Source organism: Phyllobates terribilis, unplaced genomic scaffold (genome assembly GCF_046119375.1).
Source record: "Phyllobates terribilis strain yellow unplaced genomic scaffold, ASM4611937v1 Scaffold_1__5_contigs__length_1240528914, whole genome shotgun sequence".
Classification (NCBI taxonomy): domain Eukaryota; kingdom Metazoa; phylum Chordata; class Amphibia; order Anura; family Dendrobatidae; genus Phyllobates; species Phyllobates terribilis.
The window spans coordinates 879,662,996-879,684,654 of NW_027362761.1; the positions used below are offsets into that span (position 1 = coordinate 879,662,996).

The 21,659-nt window shown below is 42.3% G+C and overlaps 1 protein-coding gene across 1 annotated transcript in view; it reads right to left on the minus strand.

Annotated features, from left to right (window-relative positions):
• Positions 1–3,750: 3,750 nt before the first annotated feature.
• PAPSS1 (3'-phosphoadenosine 5'-phosphosulfate synthase 1) overlaps positions 3,751–21,659 on the minus strand; it is a 132,894-nt gene continuing 114,985 nt past the window's right edge. The window contains exon 12 of the mRNA XM_073639675.1: positions 3,751–6,130. Coding sequence (XP_073495776.1) covers positions 5,992–6,130 — 139 coding nt within the window. The 3' untranslated portion in view covers positions 3,751–5,991. The remainder of the gene's footprint in view (positions 6,131–21,659) is intronic.

The following is a 21,659-nucleotide window of genomic DNA, read 5'->3' on the forward strand; positions in this document are numbered from 1 at the left end:
GTCAAGAACATAGCATGAACTGGAGCAAGGTTTGTAGGCTGGACTGACAGGTAAGATTGCGGTCTTGCATAGTGGGAGGTGGTGCACTATGCAAGCATGCAGCCAAGGATGTTACAGACTCTATATAATATATGAATTTCACTTTTGTATTGAAGAACTGAAATAAATTAACTTTTTGATGATATTCTAATTTTGTGAGATGCACCTGTAATAACTTCTGTGAAATCAAACTGTCCACTTAGGAAGCAACACTGATTGACAATCAATTTCACATGCTGTTGTGCAAATGGAATAGACAATAGATGGAAATTATTGGCAATTATCAAGACCCACTCAATAAAGGAGTGGTTCTGCAGGTGGGGACCACATACCACATCTCAGTACCAATGCTTTCTGGCCGATGTTTTGGTCACTTTTGAATGTTGGTTGTGCTTTCACACTCGTGGTAGCATGAGACGGACTCTACAACCCACAGAAGTTGCTCAGGTAGTGCAGCTCATCCAGGATGACACATCAATGCGAGCTGTGGCAAGAAGGCTTGCTGTGTCTGTCAGTATAGTGTCCAGAGGCTGGAGGCGCTACCAGGAGATGTGGAGGGGGCCGTAGGAGGGCAGCAACCCAGCAGCAGGACCGCTACCTCCACCTTTGTGCAAGTAGGAACAGGAGGAGCCCTGCCAGAGCCCTGCAAAATGACCTCCAGCAGGCCACAAATGTGCATGTGTCTGCACAAACGGTTAGAAACCGACTCCTTTTGGGTGGTATGAGGGCCCGACGTCCACAGATGGGTGTTATGCTCACAGCCCAACAATGTGCAGGACGCTTGGCATTTGCCACAGAACACCAGGATTGGCAAAGTCGCAACTGGCGCCCTGTGCTCTTCACAGATGAAAACAGGTTCACACTGAGCACATGTGACAGACGTGACAAAGTCTGGAGGCGCCATGGAGAGCGAACTGCTGCCTGCAACATCCTTCAGCATGACTGGTTTAGCAGTGGGTCAATAATGGTGTGGGGTGGCATTTCTTTGGAGGGCCGCACAGCCCTCCATGTGCTCGCTAGAGGTAGCCTGACTGCCATTGGGTACCGAGATGAGATCCTCAGACCCCTTGTGAGACCATATGCTGGTGCGGTTGGCCCTGGGTTCCTCCTAATGCAGGACAATGCCAGACCTCATGTGGCTGGAGTGTGTCAGCAGTTCCTGCAAGATGAAGGCATTGAAGCTATGGACTGGCCCGCCCATTCCCCAGACCTGAATCCGATTGAGCAGATCTGGGACATCATGTCTCGCTCCATCCACCAATGTCACGTTGCACCACAGACTGTCCAGGAGTTGGTCCTTTAGTCCAGGTCTCGGAGGAGATCCCACAGGAGACCATCCGCAACCTCATCAGGAACCTACCCAGGCATTGTAGGGAAGTCATACAGGCGCGTGGAGGCCACACACAATACTGAGCCTCATTTTGACTTGTTTTAAGGACATTACATCAAAGTTGGATCAGCCTGTAGTGTGTTTTTCCACTTTAATTTTGGGGGTGACTCCAAATCCAGGCCTCCATTGGTTAATAAATTTGATTTCCATTGATGATTTTTGTGTGATTTTGTTACCAGCACATTCAACTTTGTACAGAACAAAGTATTCAATGAGAATATTTCATTCATCAGATCTAGGATGTGTTATTTGAGTGTTCCCTTTATTTTTTTGAGCAGTGTATATAATATATATACATATATACAAACACACACACGCGCGCATACATATACACACAAAATAACTTGAAACTGACAAAAGTAATTTTCAATTTCAATATACTGAAAGTCAACTAATGAAAATCAGACATTGCTTTTGAATTGTGGTTCAACAGAAAAAAAGTAAAAAACCATACTAATGAAAACAGCCTGGACAACAATTATGGTATTGTTAACTTAATATTTTCTTGCACAACCTTTTGAGGCATTCCTTGCAAACAAATGATTTCTATAACTCTCAATGAGACTTTGGCACCTGTCCACAAGTATTTTGACCCACTGTCTCAGGCGTGAAAGGTGCTTTCTCCAGACAGCATGTTTCAGCTCCTTCCACAGATGTTCAATAGGATTTATATCAGGGCTCATAGAAGGCCATTTCAGAATAGTCCAAAGCTTCGCTTTTAACCATTCTTTGATGTTTAAGCTGTATGTTTTGGGTCATTATCCTGTTGAAGGATCCACGACCTGCGACTTAGATAAAGCTTTCTGACATTTCACTCCAGAATGTCTTGACAACCTCTGTGAAGGATGCAGCAAAGCAGCCCCAAAACATAACTGAGCCTCCTCCATATTTCACAGTAGGCACAATGTGCTTTTCTTTCTATACTTCAGTTTTGTATCTGTGAACATAGAGTTGATGTGACTTGCCAAAAAGCTTCATTTTTGTCTCATCTGTCCAAAGGACATTCAACCAGAAGCTTTGTGGTTTGTCAATGTGCATTTTCTTAAATTCCAGTCTCACTTTTTTATGATTTGCTTTCAACAGTGATTTCCTATTCGGTTGTCTTCCATGAAATCCACATTAGCCAAGACTGCGACTAATTGTACACTCTGACCTTGAACTTAAGAGTTTTCCACAAATATCTTTGGAAGTTTTTCTGGGCTCTTTGTTTACCATCCGTATTATGTTCATTTGTCATCAATTTTCCTCTTGCAACCACGTCCAGGGAGGTTGGCTACAGTCCCATAGACCTTAAATTTCTGAATAATATGTGCAACTTTAGCAACAGGAACATCAAGTTGTTTGGAAATGTTCTTCTAGCCTTTAACTTTAACATGTTTGTCTATAATTTTCTGTCTTATCTCCTGAGACAACTCTCTCCTAAGCTTTTTTTGGTCCATGTTCAGTGTGGTATACACCAGAATACCAAACAGCACAATGACAACTGTTCACACTCTAAACAGCCAGACTGACTGGTTACAAATTTCGACCTGTGATACTAATTGCAGGACATATGTTCGTTTAAAGGGAACCTGTCACCAGTTTTTTCATGTCTGAACTAAGACTAGCACCTTAATCAGCAACTGCTCTGCATTCCATAAAGGGGTATATAACCCCTAACTCCCCCTGTATATGCCTCAAAAATATTTTGAAATTCTCCTGCGCTGTGTAAATTCTGCCGGTCCGATGCGCGTCCTTGCTGAGGTGTCTATCCCTCCTCTCGGCTGCTGATCGCCGTCCTCCTGCTGACTAACGTGGAAGACGCCTCCTTTGTCAGCAATATAGCCAGCGGAGACACATTGCCGGCTCACGCCTGCGCACTTTACTCTGCCCTACTGTGGGCAGGGGCTAAAACATAAGGGCGCATTTGCCCTTATGTTTTAGGCTCTGCTTAAAAACATGTCCTTATCGTTAAATTATTTTCTATCTTTCCTGGGGGCACCATATTTTTTGTACAGGTCCTTTTTATTCTTTTTTTTGTTGAACCCCAATTTATGAACAATGTCTGATTTTCATTAGTTGATACTCTGACAAAAGTAATTTTCAATTTAAATTTACTGTTTCAAGCTATTTCAGTGGCCATTGTGGATTTTTCTTACTTTAACAGAAGGCTGCCAACAATTCTGTCCATGTGTGTGCGCATATATTATATATGTCTACATACACACATTTACTTGTGATTATGTCATTATGGTATGCTGCCATACAAAATGGGCATATTGCTAATATTCAAAATAAATAAAAAACTTTACTCTAGAGTAAATAAGCATTTAATTCAGAAATTGAAAGCATGTACATAACTTTATTACAACAATATGGAAACAGGCAATGAGCTTGAAATCATTTTGACAAAATAAAAAGTAATCAATCATAGTGAAAGCCTGAAGGAGAATAGTTTTAAAAACAGATAAAATACTTTAAAATAAGTTGTTAATAATACAGATAAAACAAACCTATGGCCCGGTTCACATCAGCATTATTGATTCTTTTTTCATATTCTGTCATAGATTACTAGACAAAATTGAATGGCAAGCTACTCCATTTTTTCCAGTAATCTGAAACGGAAGCTCTAAAAAGGGGCCTGTGATGCAGATATAAACAGAGCCTGAGTGGAAAGTTTTAGAGATTATACTGATAAAATGGTCTTACTGAAACAAAACATGTCTTAACTGTACTCATAAGAGTGAAATAAGGTAACTCCACGTAGATTTGGTAAAAGATAAATGGCAAAGCAATGGTTGCCACTAATGATAAAACACTGAATATTGGGAAATACATATTTATTTTAAACTGACACTGTCAGATTGGGGGTCAAGACAGTTTTACTACAGAAGAGAAACTGTGTGCAATAAAATAACGCAGCTGCCGTATCATATTTTTAACCCATGGGTAGCTTTGATAGTTGGGTAGACCGCTGCTGTAAATTAAAGTTTCTGGCCACAGTCCCATATGAATTTTTTAGTTACGTCAGCGACACGTTCTGCGATAATTGTAGCGTTACATAACACATAACAACAATAACTGCCATTTTATAGGACAGTAGTTTGTTATTGCAAGATGTCTGGTCCCAAATTCACCACCATACCTTGTCTGTGGATATATTTAGTTAGAAGACGTATCACTTTAAGGCATCACATTGGTGGTTGTGGTAGCCACATTTAGGAGCATCACAAAAGGAGTTGGAAGCAACAGTCTGTCTGTAGAAGATTCGATTTGAATGCATTTAATATTTTTTGTAGATTATTAACATTCTGTAACTAAACCATAGATTGCCGTTTTATGCTTATACAGAGGCCATTAATCCATACCAAGATAACAGAGTATTAAATGGAAACCTCACTTACAATTGCGGAGAATGTTTTATTAAATTCTGATCTTATAGGGAATCTGTCAGAAGGATCAACCCTCCTAAGCCATTGATATGGGCATGCAAGTCATAGGAAGTTTAGAAATAAACGGATATCTTACAAATCTCAGATATCTTACATCATATGTAAATGAGGTGTTAAGATCTCTGGGCAGGACATATATCTTCCTGAGAGTCTGCCTCCAGAGCATATTGTAATGCTTAGTGATGACTGTGTATATAAATTGATCCCCTCGCTGCATGCATCATGCCACAGTCCTTGCTTTTGCCTTTCTATGGCCACTGGCTTTAACTTCCTTCTGCACAGGTGCCACTCAGCCACCCGGAGTGAAGATTAAGCCAGTGCCCATAGAAGGGCAGAATACTGTGCAGAAGCAAGGACTGGGTGATGTGCGTACGCACTAGTTTTGTGAACAGATCCTGATGTCACATATGCAGCAAGAGGATCAATTTACACTCTGAGACATTGTCAAGTATTAAAATATGCTCTGCAGGTAGACTCTCAGAATCTATTCTGTCCTGCCCAGAGATCTTAATGCATCATTTACATATTAAGAAAAATGTGGATTTCTTTACAATAAGTCATTGAATCGCAGACATCAACAGATCAGGATATTCAACCTTCCATGACCTGCATGCACATATTGACAGCTTAGGAGGGTTGATCCTTTTGATAGGCTCCCTTTAAGACATACTGTAACAGTTAATTTATACTATGGCGCACACATTAACAACCATGATGTATATACGTAACAAATAAATACTTTGAGCAGCATCATGACGAACTAAAGCCGAGAGTCTAGAAATTGTGAAGAAATTGTAATAGGAATGATGGAAAAGCAGTTTTAATTGGACTCCATTCTTTTAGGACATACTACAAAAAAAAAAAGTAACATCCATGCGTTAATGTATTAGTCGCCAGCGACTGAGTGATGAATTAGTGAAAGTGATGGTGTAAGACTGCGTTCAGCATTAGAAAGAAGGCTTGCTGACTAACTATGACATTTCACAGTTGATTAAATGAAAGATCAATTGAAAAACCAAGCATACATTAAGTAGAATAAAGGCTGGTCTTCTGGGACAATCTGGTGGAAGCCATGAAAAAGAACTGCATTATTGTGGTCCATGTAAAGTGTAATATGAAAAATGATAAAAGTTAAGCCTTTTCTAAAGATTTGTAGTAATCCTTCAGCACAGCCCAGGCCTTTGGTGCCATGAAACCATCAGGTGGATTTTGTCCCTCTCGAGCCAGTCTGCGCATTCGAGTTCCAGATATGAATTCATAGTCCTCAGCGCTGGGGAAATGAAAAAACAGAAATAAATACCAACTATGGACAGAAACATGCATAAATGATACATAGAGATTGATGCCAAGATGTTTGAAATAGACAAGACATTAGGCTGGCATCTTACTGTATATTTTTGTATTAACATTTACTATTTTATAGAAGACTGTGACAAAAGATATATTGGGGTAGCAAGGCAAAAATTTATGTACAAACATGTTTTATGTTCTCCCAATTATTTGGAGGCAAGTGTGTGGGGACTGTTGAGACTGACAGTGTAACCAAGGGAGCACAATTTTCCCTTCCTCATCAATTCACTTCTTTCTGCTATGCCTTAGTCAGCTTGCCCATCAGCTAACTACCAAGAAGTTCAGAAAAGAGTGTCTGTCGTTATTCTACAATTTGAGTAGGTCTATAAAAAGATTCAGACATTGCAGCCTTCCTTTTTCAACAGAAGTTAAACTAGCTAAGGAAAATGTACTCTAAAAACAGTCCAAAATGCTGGTATGAGGTCCATAAATCAAGAAGGTCAAACCAGACATAACCTCCTTCAATTTAGGTCATGAAAGCCTGTACAAACTCAGCAATGTTAGTAAATAAGCGGAGGCAGCCACAAACTCAGGGACATGTTACCTATTGTCAGAGAAGGCAATAAAAGGAACTGCACAAAGGTCTAGGAGCTACTATCTCTAAATCAAGGCCGACAGGGGAAGGGCAAACTGGACACTTGCCCATGGCCCCCTATATGTGTGTCTATGTATGTGGTCTGTGTATACATGTGTCTGTATGTGTGTGCTCTGTGTATCCTTATTCTAATTTAGTGAGATGCACCTGTACATATATCAAAAAGTTAATTTCAGTTGTTCAATACAAAAAGTGAAACTCATATTATATAGTCATTACAAACAGAGTGATCTATTTCAAGTGTTTATTTCTGTTAATGTTGATGATTATGGCTTACAGCCAATGAAAACACAAAAGTCATTATCTCAGTAAATTAAAATAATTAACAAAAAACACGTGCAAAGGCTTCCGAAGCGTTTAAAAGGGTCCCTTAGTCTGTTTCAGTAGGCTCCACAATCATGGGGAAGACTGCTGACTTCACAGATGTCCAGAAGGCAGTCATTGACACACACTACAAGGTCCCAGTGTTCCAATTTTCATTTGGAAATCAAGGTCCCAGAGTCTGGAGGAAGAGTGGAGAGGCCACAATCCAAGCTGCTTGAGGTCTAGTGTGAAGTTTCCACAATCAGTTATGGTTTGGGGAGCCATGTCATCTGCTGGTGTAGGTCCACTGTGTTTTATCAAGACCAAAGTCAGCGCAGCCGTCTACCAGGAAACTTTAGAGCGCTTCATGCTTCCCTCTGCTGACAAGCTTTTTAGAGATGGAAATTTCATTCTTCAGCAGGACTTGGCACCTGTTCACACTGCCAAAAGTACCAATACCTGGTTTAAAAACAACAGTATCACTGTGCTTGATTGGCCAGCAAACTCGCCTGACCTTAACCCCATAGAGAATCTATGGGGTATTGTCAAGAGGAAGATGAGAGACACCAGACCCAACAATGCAGACGAGCTGAAGGCTGCTATCAAAGCAACCTGGGCTTCCATAACACCTCAGCAGTGCCACAGGCTGATCACCTCCATGCCACGCCGCATTGATGCAGTAATTGATGCAAAAGGAGCCTACACCAAGTATTGAGTGCATTTACTGAACATACATTTCAGTAGGCCAACATTTCGGATTTTAAAAACATTTTTCAAGCTGTTGTTATAAAGTATTCTAATTTACTGAGATAATGACTTTTGTGTTTCCATTGGCTGTAAGCAATATTCATCAACATTAACAGAAATAAACACTTGAAAATAGATCACTCTGTTTGTAATGACTCTATATAATATATGAGTTTCACTTTTTGTATTAAAGAACTGAAATAAATTAACTTTTTGATGATATTCTAATATAGTCAGATGCACCTGTATGTGCTTTGTTGCACTCGTATGTGTATGCATGTGTCTGAATGTGTTGTGTACACACTCTGTGTATATATACATGTCTATACATATACATGCACTGTGTATATGTGTATGAATGTATGTGCTCTGTGTATACCTGTGTATGTGCTCTGTGTATTTACACATGCATGTGTAACATGCAGTATGTGTATATGTGTAACAGTGTTTATGTCACATATGGTATGTGACATGTGTAGCATACACATATATAAATACCATCAGTGCAGATGAGGTCATAGGTATAAACATGTTCGTAATCGTCCAATGAACAAAGCAATGATGCTCATTCATGGGGTGATCAGATTGTTTATGCCGGAACCATAATCATTGCTCTCAGCAACACATCACCGATGTAATCTGCAGTGGGCTGGTAATAATATGATACTGTATGGGGACAGATTGATCCCTCTTTAAACAGGCTAATGAAGAATGATGGGCACATAGGCCAGTAAACAAGCGCCGAACAACTTGAATATTCTTGATTGCTCTCGTTTAACAGACTGAACTCAGATCTTGTAAATGAAACCTAAATGTTTGCGTTTGATGGTACAATATGTTAGCATTTGGGGCTCCACTTTTACCGTTTGCCCAGAACCCCCACTTTGTCTAATATCAACCCTGCTCTAGACAAAGGTGCAATGGTTTTCAGTGTCTTCTACTGGCATACCAACCATTATTATACTTAAAGGAAACCTTTCAGTTTAATATTGCCCGAACCACAAGCAGCATGAAATCCATACAGAGTTATTATATAGAGCTATGTTTACATAGAGCCATATTCTTCTCTGATACACTGAGGTGTTTCATAGATCACAATGTATTAAAAATTATCTGGGTAATAAACAGATAGAGTCCACTGAGCAGCTTCCCCCCAATCTCACCATATAAAATAAATATATATTTAATACATATACACACATGCATACAGTATATACACAGACTAAAAATATATTACATACACACACACACACACACACACACACACACACACACACACACACACATACACATACATACATACATACATACAGCGGGTGAAAAATATTGAACACGCCATCAATTTTCTAAGTAAATATATTTTTAAAGGTGTTATTGATGTGAAAATTTCACAAGGTGTCATTAACAACCCATCCAAATCTACACAGGCAAAGAAATCAAACCATAGATGTCCATAAATTAAGTTAGCTGTAATAATGTGAAATAACACAGGGAAAATCTATTGGATTCAGGTCAGGTGATTGGCTGGTCCATTCTAGCAGATTTATTATGACTAAATGACGTCATGGCAGGTCCTTTTAGACCATCGCGAGCTGCCGGGAAGCCAGGACAGATCGGATAAGGACACCAGGGGCCATCAGAAGGTAAGAATTATGTATATTTTTTCTGGAGGAGAGTCTCCTCTTCTCCAAACCCGGGTACCATCCGCACATTGAACCGCATGATATCCGCATGTGCACATGTACTGATGCTGATTTGATGCGATTCAATGCAAGTCAATGGCGGCGAAAACACCGCGATTACGCAAAATAATTGGTAGTGCTGCGGATTTTTCCGCAATGATAATCCGTAGCGGAAATTTCCGCAGCATGTGGATTATCATTAGGGAACATGGCAGACCTTCTACCAAGCGTTTTTTAAGCGTTTCTGCAGTGGAATTGCCGCTGCAGAAACGCTAAAAAAATGCTTAGTGGGCACACAGCCTTAATATTTTACCCATGCGGAATCAAACGCAAAATTTCAAAGTGCATTTCCGAAAAATCAAAATGATATTAAATTTGCAAAAAATTCACATGTGCCTTCTCTGCTCCAAGCCATATCTGTAACAAAATTCAAGTTGGGCTCTCAGTGGGATAATACTTATAAAAAAAATAACAAAAAAAAACCCTATATAAACAGTGTCAATGCGAAAATTTTGAATTCAGATCTGTTCAGCTTGTGGTCTAAAAGTGTAGTCTAGGTTTTACAAGTAAAACACTTTTTTTTTTTTTTTTTTTTAAGATATTGGGAGGGTGGAGGGATGCTTCGGCTGCTTCTTCACGCGACGAACAGCTGACTGGACCGTGAGATGAGCTTTATAAACACTTAAATCTTCCAGCTCAGACTGCTCTCCACCAATCCAGTAACATCTCCCAGATCTGCCAAGTAATGAAGACAACCTGAGCAGACTCTGGAAAGGAAAGAATCACAAGCACACCCCAAAAGGGCTGTGGAATATAGCAATAATTACAATAAAAAGGAACAAATGAATAAGTACCTGAAGGGGAAAATTAAGGGGTTAATACTGACAGAAGTGAAGTATTATTTTAAAAGCAAGAGAGGCAAAGGAGAACCCATTAAAGGGACTCGGCAATACAAAACTTTCATTTCGTTGAGTGAAACTGAAATAAAAACAAGAACTTTTTCATTCAGCAATGACAGTGAAGTCCATGAAGTGATTGAAGATGGCACAAGATTGGCTATGGATGACATAACTGGTTATGTGATCTTTGAATATGATCGGCACTGGTGGCTAATGGACTCTCCAAAGATTATGCTAATTGTCAGGAACTCCCACAGCGACGACACTGGGGAGATCACACAATATCTCGCCATGCCGTCACTATGTCACAGATTAAGTCCGGAATCGCAAGCACATGATCCAGACTACTCTCCCTTGGGCATCGGCAAGCACGCAGAAAGCGTATGGCATCACACCTTCGAATTCCAGCTCCAGGAATATGTGTGTACGCCCCGTACGCTGCCGGCTGCACGATAGCAAGATTATTAATATTATTCTCTGCCACCACCGTCCAGATTTCAAATATAATGCAGGCCTGGGAGAACGCCTGCGTTTTGGTAGCGTATATGGCTTCGGGGAAGGGAATGATTACAGGACATAAGAAACAGAACTATTAAATTTTATATTTAATCCAAAAGCGAGGCAGTGTTTAGGAAAAATATATACAAGGATGTTACAAAGGAGACATTAAAATACATAAGTAGTTACATAAAATAAACAGGATAAAAAAGGGAAACTTAGACTATACGATCGCTGAGACAATTTAATATAGGTGGAGGAGGGGCTCCCCAGTTTTATTTGAGCGTTATCGAACGCGACCTGCTGCTTATAGTTCTTATACCCCCCTGGCAATGAGTGCTACTCTATTGTCCATGGGTTCCCTTATACCCAAGGGGAGATCTTTCCACACGCCCCTTGTGGTGACATCATGTGGGCTGGTCTCCAGCCTGTACATTTTTATTAAAAACGCTAACTTCTTCAATAACTCATCGCTCGTTGATCGCAGAAGCTTGGAAACTACGCCATTTTTTCTGTTATGATTTTACCTTCATTTAGAGACCACACATTGCATAGCTGCAGTCTGCTATTCTGGTGTTTTTGCGCTACAGCTCCCTGATTCTTACAGCCATGGAAAACTATGGATACATTCCTGGGCTGATTCTGCCACTACAAATATAGGTCCCATTATTGCCGAACATATGGAACTCACAATATTTCATATTTCGTTTCGGAGACAAAGTGTCTATAAAGTTCTTTTTGAAGCTGGGGAAACCAGCTTTCCCAGTTACATGCAAATTATGGCAATCCTGCATTTTAATCACCCCCTGCGTCTCCCGGGGACAAGAGGCTCGCATTCTGAGTAGCTTGTAACACTTCTTGACTGACAGCAGTTTGTTTAATGCCTTACTTATGACTGTCTTAATTGGGGCTTTGTGCTGAGATTTTTATGCAGACAGCTTGGTATTGACAAAAGGGAGAAATGGTCAATATCAGGGTCAGGGAAACGTGGAAGAACATTTTCCTGACATCAATATCTCCCTTACACTAATGAAGTAGTAGAAGTGACTTTTCTGCACCTTCTAGTCCATCCTAATCCTTTGTGTATCCAAGAAAACCAGACATATTAAAAGTAAGCAAAAATCAGATATTAACTCAGGTGGACCCAAACCCCATAACAGCCGGACATACTGACACAAAAGGAAACTGCCATTGTTAGTAAGAGATTGTGGACAAGATTAAATCTCATCCAGTAGAAGGGACAAATTGATGAAAAAGAGCTCAGTGTAAAGACTTACTATTAATTGTTCAGACTAGCTCATTTTGTTTTATTTTAAAGCTTAATGATGTAACTACTATACTCTGTTTAAAAACTTGAAAAATGACATGTGTAGTGTCGTAATAATAATAAAAAAAAAATGATACACGTATAATTAAATATTTAATATTGCAGCTTTTAATTTAGTATTAACCCCTTTATGACATGTGCCGTAATAATACGACCCAAGTCGGATCCCCATTTGGTGCAGGCTCCAGCGCCGGAGCCCGCACCTTTCCGGGCACATGACAGCTGATCTCTACAGCTGACATGTGCCCCTAAGAGCCATCGGTGGAATCGCGATCCACCCGCGGCTGTTAACATGTTAAATGCCGCTGTCAATCTCTGACAGCAGCATTCAATATGGACGCGGCAGAAGGACGTCACTAGTCCCGCCCATCGGTGCCGTGTGACATGACATTGGGTCGCTGATGGGTTGGCATGACAACCCGGGTTCTGCACTAGACCCCCGACGTTGTCATTGTCAGATTGCTATGAGCGCTGCCCAGCGGTCGACGCTCATAGCAAGTGAGCAATTCTGCTACACACAGGAGATCTGATGATCGCCTGTGTATAGCACTGGTAATCTGATCTGTGTGTAGCTTCTAGTCTCCATGGAGACTATTGAAGCATGCAAAAATGTTAAAAAAAAGTTTTTTAAAAAAAATGTAAAAAATAAATTAAAAAAAAGTTTAAATCACCCCCCTTCCGCCCCATTCAAAATAAAAAAAAAAAAAAAAAAAAAATCACATATACACATATTTGGTATCGCCGCGTACAGACTCGCCCGATTAACCCCTTCCCGACCCGTGTCACACCGTTTGTGACATGGAAAACAGTTCGTTCCCGACCCATGTCACAGTGTCTGTGACATGGAGGGAAAGAGCCCCTGCAGCGCCCGCGAGCGGGGTCGCTCAGGTGTCACAGTTGCTACTGCAACTAGACAACCTGTAGTTGACCCCCCCCCATGCCTAAAACCCCTCCGATTGGCAGTTTCACTTTCACTTTTAGTGAAACTGTCAATCGGAATGAATGAAATATTTCACCAATGGAAATTGGTGAAATATTTACTTTCTGGGCATGGCCTGATGCTTATAGCATCAGCCATTGGCTGGGGGGAGTGTCACCTCTGTGTCACCCCCCCAGATCTGATTGGGGGCTAGCGTCACATGGACACTAGCTCCAATCAGATGTCGAGCGGTGTATTTACTATGGCTGACCAAACTTTCCAGATCCATCCCTTCCGTGGAGCCAGAGGAGTTTGGTCACGCCGATCCGCTGCTGCCACAGATCATCTGCCCCGCCGCCGATCGTCTGTCACCTCCATCGCCGCCACCGATCCTCTGCACCCGCCGCTGCCACCGCTGCTGATCTGCCGCCGACCCCCTGCACCCGCCGCTGCCTCCGCTGCTGATCCGCTGCCGGTAGTATCCCCCCCCCTTATCAGATTTCCAGCCCCCAACCCCCCCTCCACCCCCCTTCCACCCCAGTCCCAATTTCTCACCTGTACCCCGACCTCCGCTCCCTCCCTCTCCCACGTCTTCATCCACCGGCTGCTGCTCTCCTTCTGACAGCCGGTGGACTGTGATCACAGGCAGCAGCAGACTCCGTGTAAATCTCCTGTGCCTGTGATCACACCACCATCCCCCAGTCCCAGGGATCACACCATCATCCCCCAGTCCTAGTGATCTCACCCACCATCCCCCAGTCCTAGTGATCTCACCCCCCCAGTGATCACCCCCCCCCAGTAATCACCAGCCCCCTCCCCGTCCGAGTGATCACCCCCCCTGCTGCTGCCAGCTACTGCCTGCCGGCCCCTACCCCCCTTGCTGCTGCCGGCTCCTGCCCCCCTTTCTGCCCCTTCTGCCCCAGTGATACCCCCCCTGCTGCTGTTGGCTCTTCCATCTCCTCAGCCCCCCCCTGCGCCCCGTGCGCCTGAGCGTGCCCCCTCCTGCGCCCCGTGCGCCTGAGCGCGCCCCCTCCTGCGCCCCGTACGCCTGAGTGCGCCCCCTCCTGCGCCCCGTACGCCTGAGCGCGCCCCCTCCTGCGCCCCGTACGCCTGAGCGCGCCCCCTCCTGCGCCCCGTACGCCTGAGCGCGCCCCCTCCTGCGCCCCGTACGCCTGAGCGCGCCCCCTCCTGCGCCCCGTACGCCTGAGCGCGCCCTCTCCTGCGCCCCGTACGCCTCCACACGTGATTTACACCAAGCACTCACACATACACACGTACACTCACACTAATAATAAAGTTTAGATTTTTTTTTTTTTACCCACAGCACACAAAATGTCCCGCCCGTCCCGCCCTAGGGCGTACTCAGCTGAGGAGGCATATTCCTTTATTGCCTCCGAAGCTGATAGTGAGGGAGAGGACCCCACGTTCCTCTATTCCTCTCATTCTTCCTCCTCCAGTGACACCGAGCCGGCACCAAGACGACGTCAGAGGTCAAGGCATCGTACGGAGGCCGTGGAAGAAGACCCACAGCCATCTGTAAGTAACCCTCAACTTGGTGCTAGTCACGCCCAACCTAGCACCAGTGCCCCCGTGTGGACCCCCGTCCCTGAAAATTACGCTCCACGGATTCCTGATTTCCTTCCCCAATCAGGAATAAAGTTCGAGACAGCAAACCTCAGGGAAATAGACTTTTTCAAAGTCTATTTCTCTGAGGCCATTGTCAGTCTCATGGTGGAGCAGACTAACATTTACGCCCAACAATTTTTGTCTGCAAACCCCAATTCAATGTTTTCTACTTGGAGTCCCGTTGACTCAGTAGAAATGTTGAAATATTGGGGACTGGTACTTCACATGGGGATTGTGAAGAAACCAGAAATCCGTCAATACTGGAGTACCGATATTTTATATCAAACTCCAGTGTTCGGAATGGTGATGACCCGCAAAAGATTTGAGGTCATTCACAAATTTTTACATTTCAGGGATAACGCGGACAGCCTTCCCCGTGATGACCCGAATTTTGACAGACTGTTCAAAATTCGTCCGGTCATAGAACACTTCAGCAACAAGTTTGCTGAAGTGTACGTTCCCCAAAGGGAAATTTCTGTGGATGAATCCCTCATCCACTTCAAAGGGAGGCTTCAATTCCGACAATACCTGCCCAGTAAGAGGGCCAGGTACGGAATAAAGCTCTACAAGCTGTGCGAGAGTGCCTCAGGGTACACTCACAGCTTTAGAGTTTACGAAGGAAAGGATTCGAGGATTCAGCCCCCAGAATGTCCACCTGCTCTGAACGTAAGTGGGAAAATAGTGTGGGATTTGATCCGCCCACTGCTTGATAAAGGTTACCATCTATACGTTGATAACTTTTATACAAGCATTCCCCTATTTCAGTCCCTCTCTGCCAGAGCTACCGCCGCTTGCGGTACTGTGCGCAGAACCAAGAGGGGTCTCCCTTTGACGCTAATTGAGCAGGTTTTCCCAAAGGGTGAGAGCCGAGCTCAATGTAGCGGCAACATGGTTGTGGTGAAGTACAAAGACAAAAGGGACGTCTTTTTCTTGACCACAATCCATGGTCCCGGCACCACGGCCACCAACGTTAGAGGTACCCCAGCACCGGTCCGCAAACCGGACTGTGCCCTGGGGTACAACAAGCACATGGGGGGAGTTAATCTTTCTGATCAAGTCCTCCAGCCCTACAGTGCGATGAGGAAGGCGAAAGTCTGGTATAAAAAACTGGCCGTGCACATCGTTCAAATGGCACTGTATAACGCATAAGTGCTGTCACGATGTGCAGGCCAGACCACCAACACCTTCCTCAACTTCCAGGAGGCAGTGATAAAGGCCCTGATTTTTAGAAGCGAAGAAGAAGCGGGCCCCAGCACCCCTGGAACTCGAGTCTCCCGTGTGGTACCAGGGCAACATTTTCCTGGTGAGGTCACGGTAAGAAAAAGGTGCCGGGTCTGCCATAAAAGGGGGATAAGAAAGGTCACCCGTTTCCAATGTGAAACGTGTCCTGATAAACCGGGACTGTGTTTGAATGAATGTTTCAAAATTCATCACATGTCCCCGGACTAAACACATCCTGACCTTCCCTACAGAACTCACCCACACTAGCATGACATACAAAACATCACGCACACACACAACAACCTCACGTACACTACAACACACACCAACCTATGTCAGGTTGGTGTGTGTGTTGTAGTGTATGTGAGGTTGTTTGTGTGTGTGTGGTGTATACACCACACCACACACCAAACTCACATACACTACATCTAGATAAGTTCCCTGGGGGGTCTAGTTTCCAAAATAGGGTCACTTGTGGGGGAGCTTCAATGTTTACACACAGGGGCTCTCCAAACGCAACATGGTTCCAATTTGTTAGCGGACACCATGTCGTGTTTGGACAGCCCCTGTGTGCCGAAACATTGGAGCTTCCCCACAAGTGAACCCATTTTGGAAACTAGACCCCCCAAGGCACCTATCTAGATGCATTGTGAGCACTTGGAACCCCCAGGTGCTACACAAATTAATCCGTAAAAATGAAAAAGTATTTTTTTTTCCACTTTTTCATTTTTACGAATCAATTTGTGAAGCACCTGGGGGTTCCAAGTGCTCACTATGCATCTAGATAGGTGCCTTGGGGGGGTCTAGTTTCCAAAATGGGGTCACTTATGGGGGAGCTCCAATGTTTAGGCACACAGGAGCTCTTTAAACGCAACATGGTGTACGCTAACAATTTCGGCTCAAATTGTTAGCGGACACCATGTTGCGTTTGGAGAGGCCCTGTGTGCCTAAACATTGGAGCTCCCCCACAAGTGACCCCATTTTGGAAACTAGACCCCCCAAGGCACCTATCTAGATGCATAGTGAGCACTTGGAACCCCCAGGTGCTTCACAAATTAATCCGTAAAAATTAAAAATACTTTTTTTTTTTTTTTTTTTTTTTTTTACAAAAAATTTCTTTTAGCCTATTTTTTTTAATTTTCACATAGGTAACAGGATAAAATGCATCCTAAAATTTGTTGGGCAATTTCTCCTGAGTACACCGATACCTCATATGTGGCCATAAACCACTGTTTGGGCGCATGGCAGGGCTCAGAAGGGAAGGAGCGCAATTTGACTTTTGGAGCTAATTTTCCAATCAAAAAGTGAAATGGCGCTCCTTCTCTTCTGAGCCCTGTCGTGTGCCCAAACAGTGGTTTATGACCACATATGAGGTATTGGTTTACTCAGGAGAAAATGGCCAACAAATTTTAGGATGCACTTTACCCTGTTACCCATGTGAAAATTAAAAAATTTAGGCTAGAAAAAAAATTTTGTTAGAAAAATTAAAATGTTCATTTTTTTCTTCCATGTTGCTTTAGTTCCTGTGATGCACCTGAAGGGTTAATAATCTTCATGAATGTAGTTTTGAGTAGCTTGAGGGGTGCAGTTTTTGGAATGCTGTCACTTTTGGGTGTTTTCTGTCATGTACACCCCTCAAAGGGAATTCAAATGTGATGTGGTCACTAAAAAAAATGGCTTTGCAAATTTTGCTGGAAAAAAGAAAATTTGCTGATGAACTTTGAACCCTTCTAACTTCCCCTACAAAATTTTTTTTTTTTTTCCAAAATTGTGCTGATGTAAAGTAGACATGTGGGAAATGTTATTTATTAACTATTTTGTGTCACATCACTCTCTAGTTTAGCAGAATAAAAATTCAAAATTTGAAAATTGCAAAATTTTCAAAATTTTTCCCATATTTTTGATTTTTTCACAAATAAACGCAAATATTATCGACCTAAATTTAATACTAACATGAAGCCCAATATGTCACGAAAAAACAATCTCAGAATCGCTAGGATCCGTTGAAGTGTTCCAGAGTTTTTACTTTGTAAAGGGACACTGGTCAGAATTGACAAAAATGCCAAGGTCTTTAGGGTCAAAATAGGCTGGGTCCTGAAGGGGTTAATATAAAAAAAGAATTAATCCGATCGGTAAACTGTGTAACGAAAAAAAAATTAAAAATGCCAGAATTACGTTTTTTGGTCGCCGCTACATTGAAATAAAATGCAATAAAGGGCTATCAAAACATCGGATCTACCCCAAAATGGTATTAATAAAAACGTCAGCACGGCAAGCAAAAAAATAAGACCTCACCTGGCCCCAGATTCCGAAAAATGGGTCTTGGAAAATAGTGCTATTTTTTTCTTTAACAAAATTTGGATTCTTTTTCACCACTTAAAAGAACCTATACATGTTTGGTATCTACGAACTTGTAATGTCCTGGAGAATCATAATGGCAGGTCATTTTTATAATTTAGTGAAAAAAAAACTGTGGAATTGCACTTTTTTTGCAATTTCACTGTAATTGGAATTTTTTTCCCCGTTCTCCAGTATACAATATGGTAAAACCAATGGGGTCGTTCAAAAGTACAACTTGTCCCGCAAAAAATAAGCCCTCACATGGCCATATTGACATAAAAATAAAAAGTTATGGCAATGGGAAGAAGGGGAGCAAAAAACAAAAAAGCAAAAGCGGCCCGGTCATTAAGGGGTTAAAAATATGATTAGGATGAGACTGTATTTAGAAAATCACACTTAAGGATATAAGCCAGAACCAGAAACTCAATTTGCCTTCAATGTGTTTCGGGTTACTGCCCCTCGTCACTGCAAAGCCAACCAAACCAGAACTCACACTTTGTACTGACAAGGGGCAGTGCCCCGAAACTCAGTGTCTGCAAATTGAGTTTCTGGCTTATATCCTAAGTCATGTGAAAAGGCTCGTTAAAGAGTCACTACTGACTTTTAGGATTGCTACTTCCTGTAGGTGGCAATAGAGTTCTAGTCCTCTGCCTCTCTGAAGAGACAATTTGCATATTTCCCAGAGGAGCATTGCGGCTTTAAGTCTCCTCACCGTGACATGCTTAACATGTCGCTCTCCACAAGGTGAAATGTTACCCCTTAGATACAAAGCCCAAAATTGAAATCTATAAAAATTAACTAATGAAGATAAAAATATAAAACTTTTTTTTGTAATTCACTTGAAGGGGTTTTCCCACAAACAAAAACTTCATTTTAATCAATAGATCTTGGAATAATAATAATTTCCATAATTGATTGCATTTAAATAAAATGTTCCTGTGCTGAGATAATCTTATAAATGTGCCCCTGCTGTGTACTGTGTAATGGCTGTGTCTGACCGTACAGGAACATGGTCTGATCATACCACAGCTCCTGGGCAGGGGAGGAAGCAAAAGAGGATACAGACATTTCAGCACGGGATCACAGCTGATTCTTTCTTTGAAGTAAAAAATTGTTTAAAACCAGGCAGTGAAATGTTTTACCTCACAAACAGAATCAGCTGTGATCCCCTGCTGTAATGTCTGTATACTCTAAGGCTTCCACCCCTGCACAGGAGATGTGGTATGATCAGACCATGTCCCTGTATGGTCAGACACAGCCATTACACAGTACACAGCAGGGGCACATATATAAGATTATCTCAGCACAGGAACATGCTATTTAAACACATCCAATTGTGGAAGTTATTATTATTCAAAGATCTATTGATTAAAATCAACTTTAGTTCGTGGGAAAACCCCTTTAAGTAGCACTTCAAAAAAAAATAAAATAAAAATAAAATCTAAAGACATCGGTTAACAAAAATACTCAGATTTGGATCACTTGACATGGAATGTCATGGACATCTATTGTTTGATTTCTTTGCCTGTGTGGATTGGATGGGCTGTTACTGACATCTGGTGAGAATTTCATGTCAAAACCTTTAGAAATATATCTACTTATAAAACTGGAGAATTGTTTAATACTTATTTGACCCGCTGTATACACAGAATAAAAATATATTACATACATGCACATACTAAAACTGAATATATATATTTATATCTCTCTATCTACAGGGTGGGCCATTTATATGGATACACCTAAATTAAATGGGAATGGTTGGCGATATCAACTTCCTATTTGTGGTACATTAGTATATGGGAGGGGGAAAACTTTTCCAGATGGGTGGTGACCATGGCGGCCATTTTGAAGTCGGCCATTTTGGATAGAACTTTATTTTTTTCAATGGGAAGAGTGTCATGTGACACATCAAACATATTGAGATTTTCATAAGAAAAACAATGGTGTGCTTGGTTTTAACACAACTATTCTTTCATGAGTTTTTTACAAGTTTATGACCACTTATAAAATGTGTTCAAAGTGCTGCCCATTGTGTTGGATTGTCAATGCAACCCTCTTCTCCCACTCTTGACACACTGATAGCAACACTGCAGAAGAAATGCTAGCACAGGCTTCCAGTGTCCGTTGTTTCAGATGCTCTCATTTTGTATCTCATAGTTGAGGTCTAACTATGATGTCAATTACAGGCCTCTCTCATCTTTTTAAGTGGGAGAACTTGCACAATTGGTGGCTGACTAAATACTTTTTTCCCCCACTGTATATATACACACACACACACACACACACACACACATATACATATACAGTACAGACCAAAAGTTTGGACATACCTTCTCATTTAAAGATTTTTCTGTATTTTCATGACTATGAAAATTGTACATTCACACTGAAGGCATCAAAACTATGAATTAACACATGTGGAATTATATACTTGACAAAAAAGTGTGAAACAACTGAAAATATGTCTTATATTCTAGGTTCTTCAAAGTAGCCACCTTTTGCTTTGATGACTGCTTTGCACACTCTTGGCATTCTCTTGATGAGCTTCAAGAGGTAGTCACTGGAAATGGTCTTCCAACAATCTTGAAGGAGTTCCCAGAGATGCTTAGCACTTGTTGGCCCTTTTGCCTTCACTCTGCGGTCCAGCTCACCCCAAACCATCTCGAATGGGTTCAGGTCTGGTGACTGTGGAGGCCAGGTCATCTGGCGTAGCACCCCATCACTCCCCCTCTTGGTCAAATAGCCCTTACACAGCCTGGAGGTGTGTTTGGGGTCATTGTCCTGTTGAAAAATAAATGATGGTCCAACTAAACACAAACCGGATGGAATAGCATGCCGCTGCAAGATGCGGTGGTAGCCATGCTGGTTCAGTATGCCTTCAATTTTGAATAAATCCCCAACAGTGTCAACAGCAAAGCACCCCCACACCATCACACCTCCTCCTCCATGCTTCACGGTGGGAATCAGGCATGTAGAGTTCATCCGTTCACCTTTTCTGCGTCGCACAAAGACACGGTGGTTGGAACCAAAGATCTCAAATTTGGACTCCTCAGACCAAAGCACAGATTTCCACTGGTCTACTGTCCATTCCTTGTGTTCTTTAGCCCAAACAAGTCTCTTCTGCTTGTTGCCTGTCCTTAGCAGTGGTTTCCTAGCAGCTATTTTACCATGAATGCCTGCTGCACAAAGTCTCCTCTTAACAGTTGTTGAAGAGATGTGCCTGCTGCTAGAACTCTATGTGGCATTGACCTGGTCTCTAATCGGAGCTGCTGTTAACCTGCGATTTCTG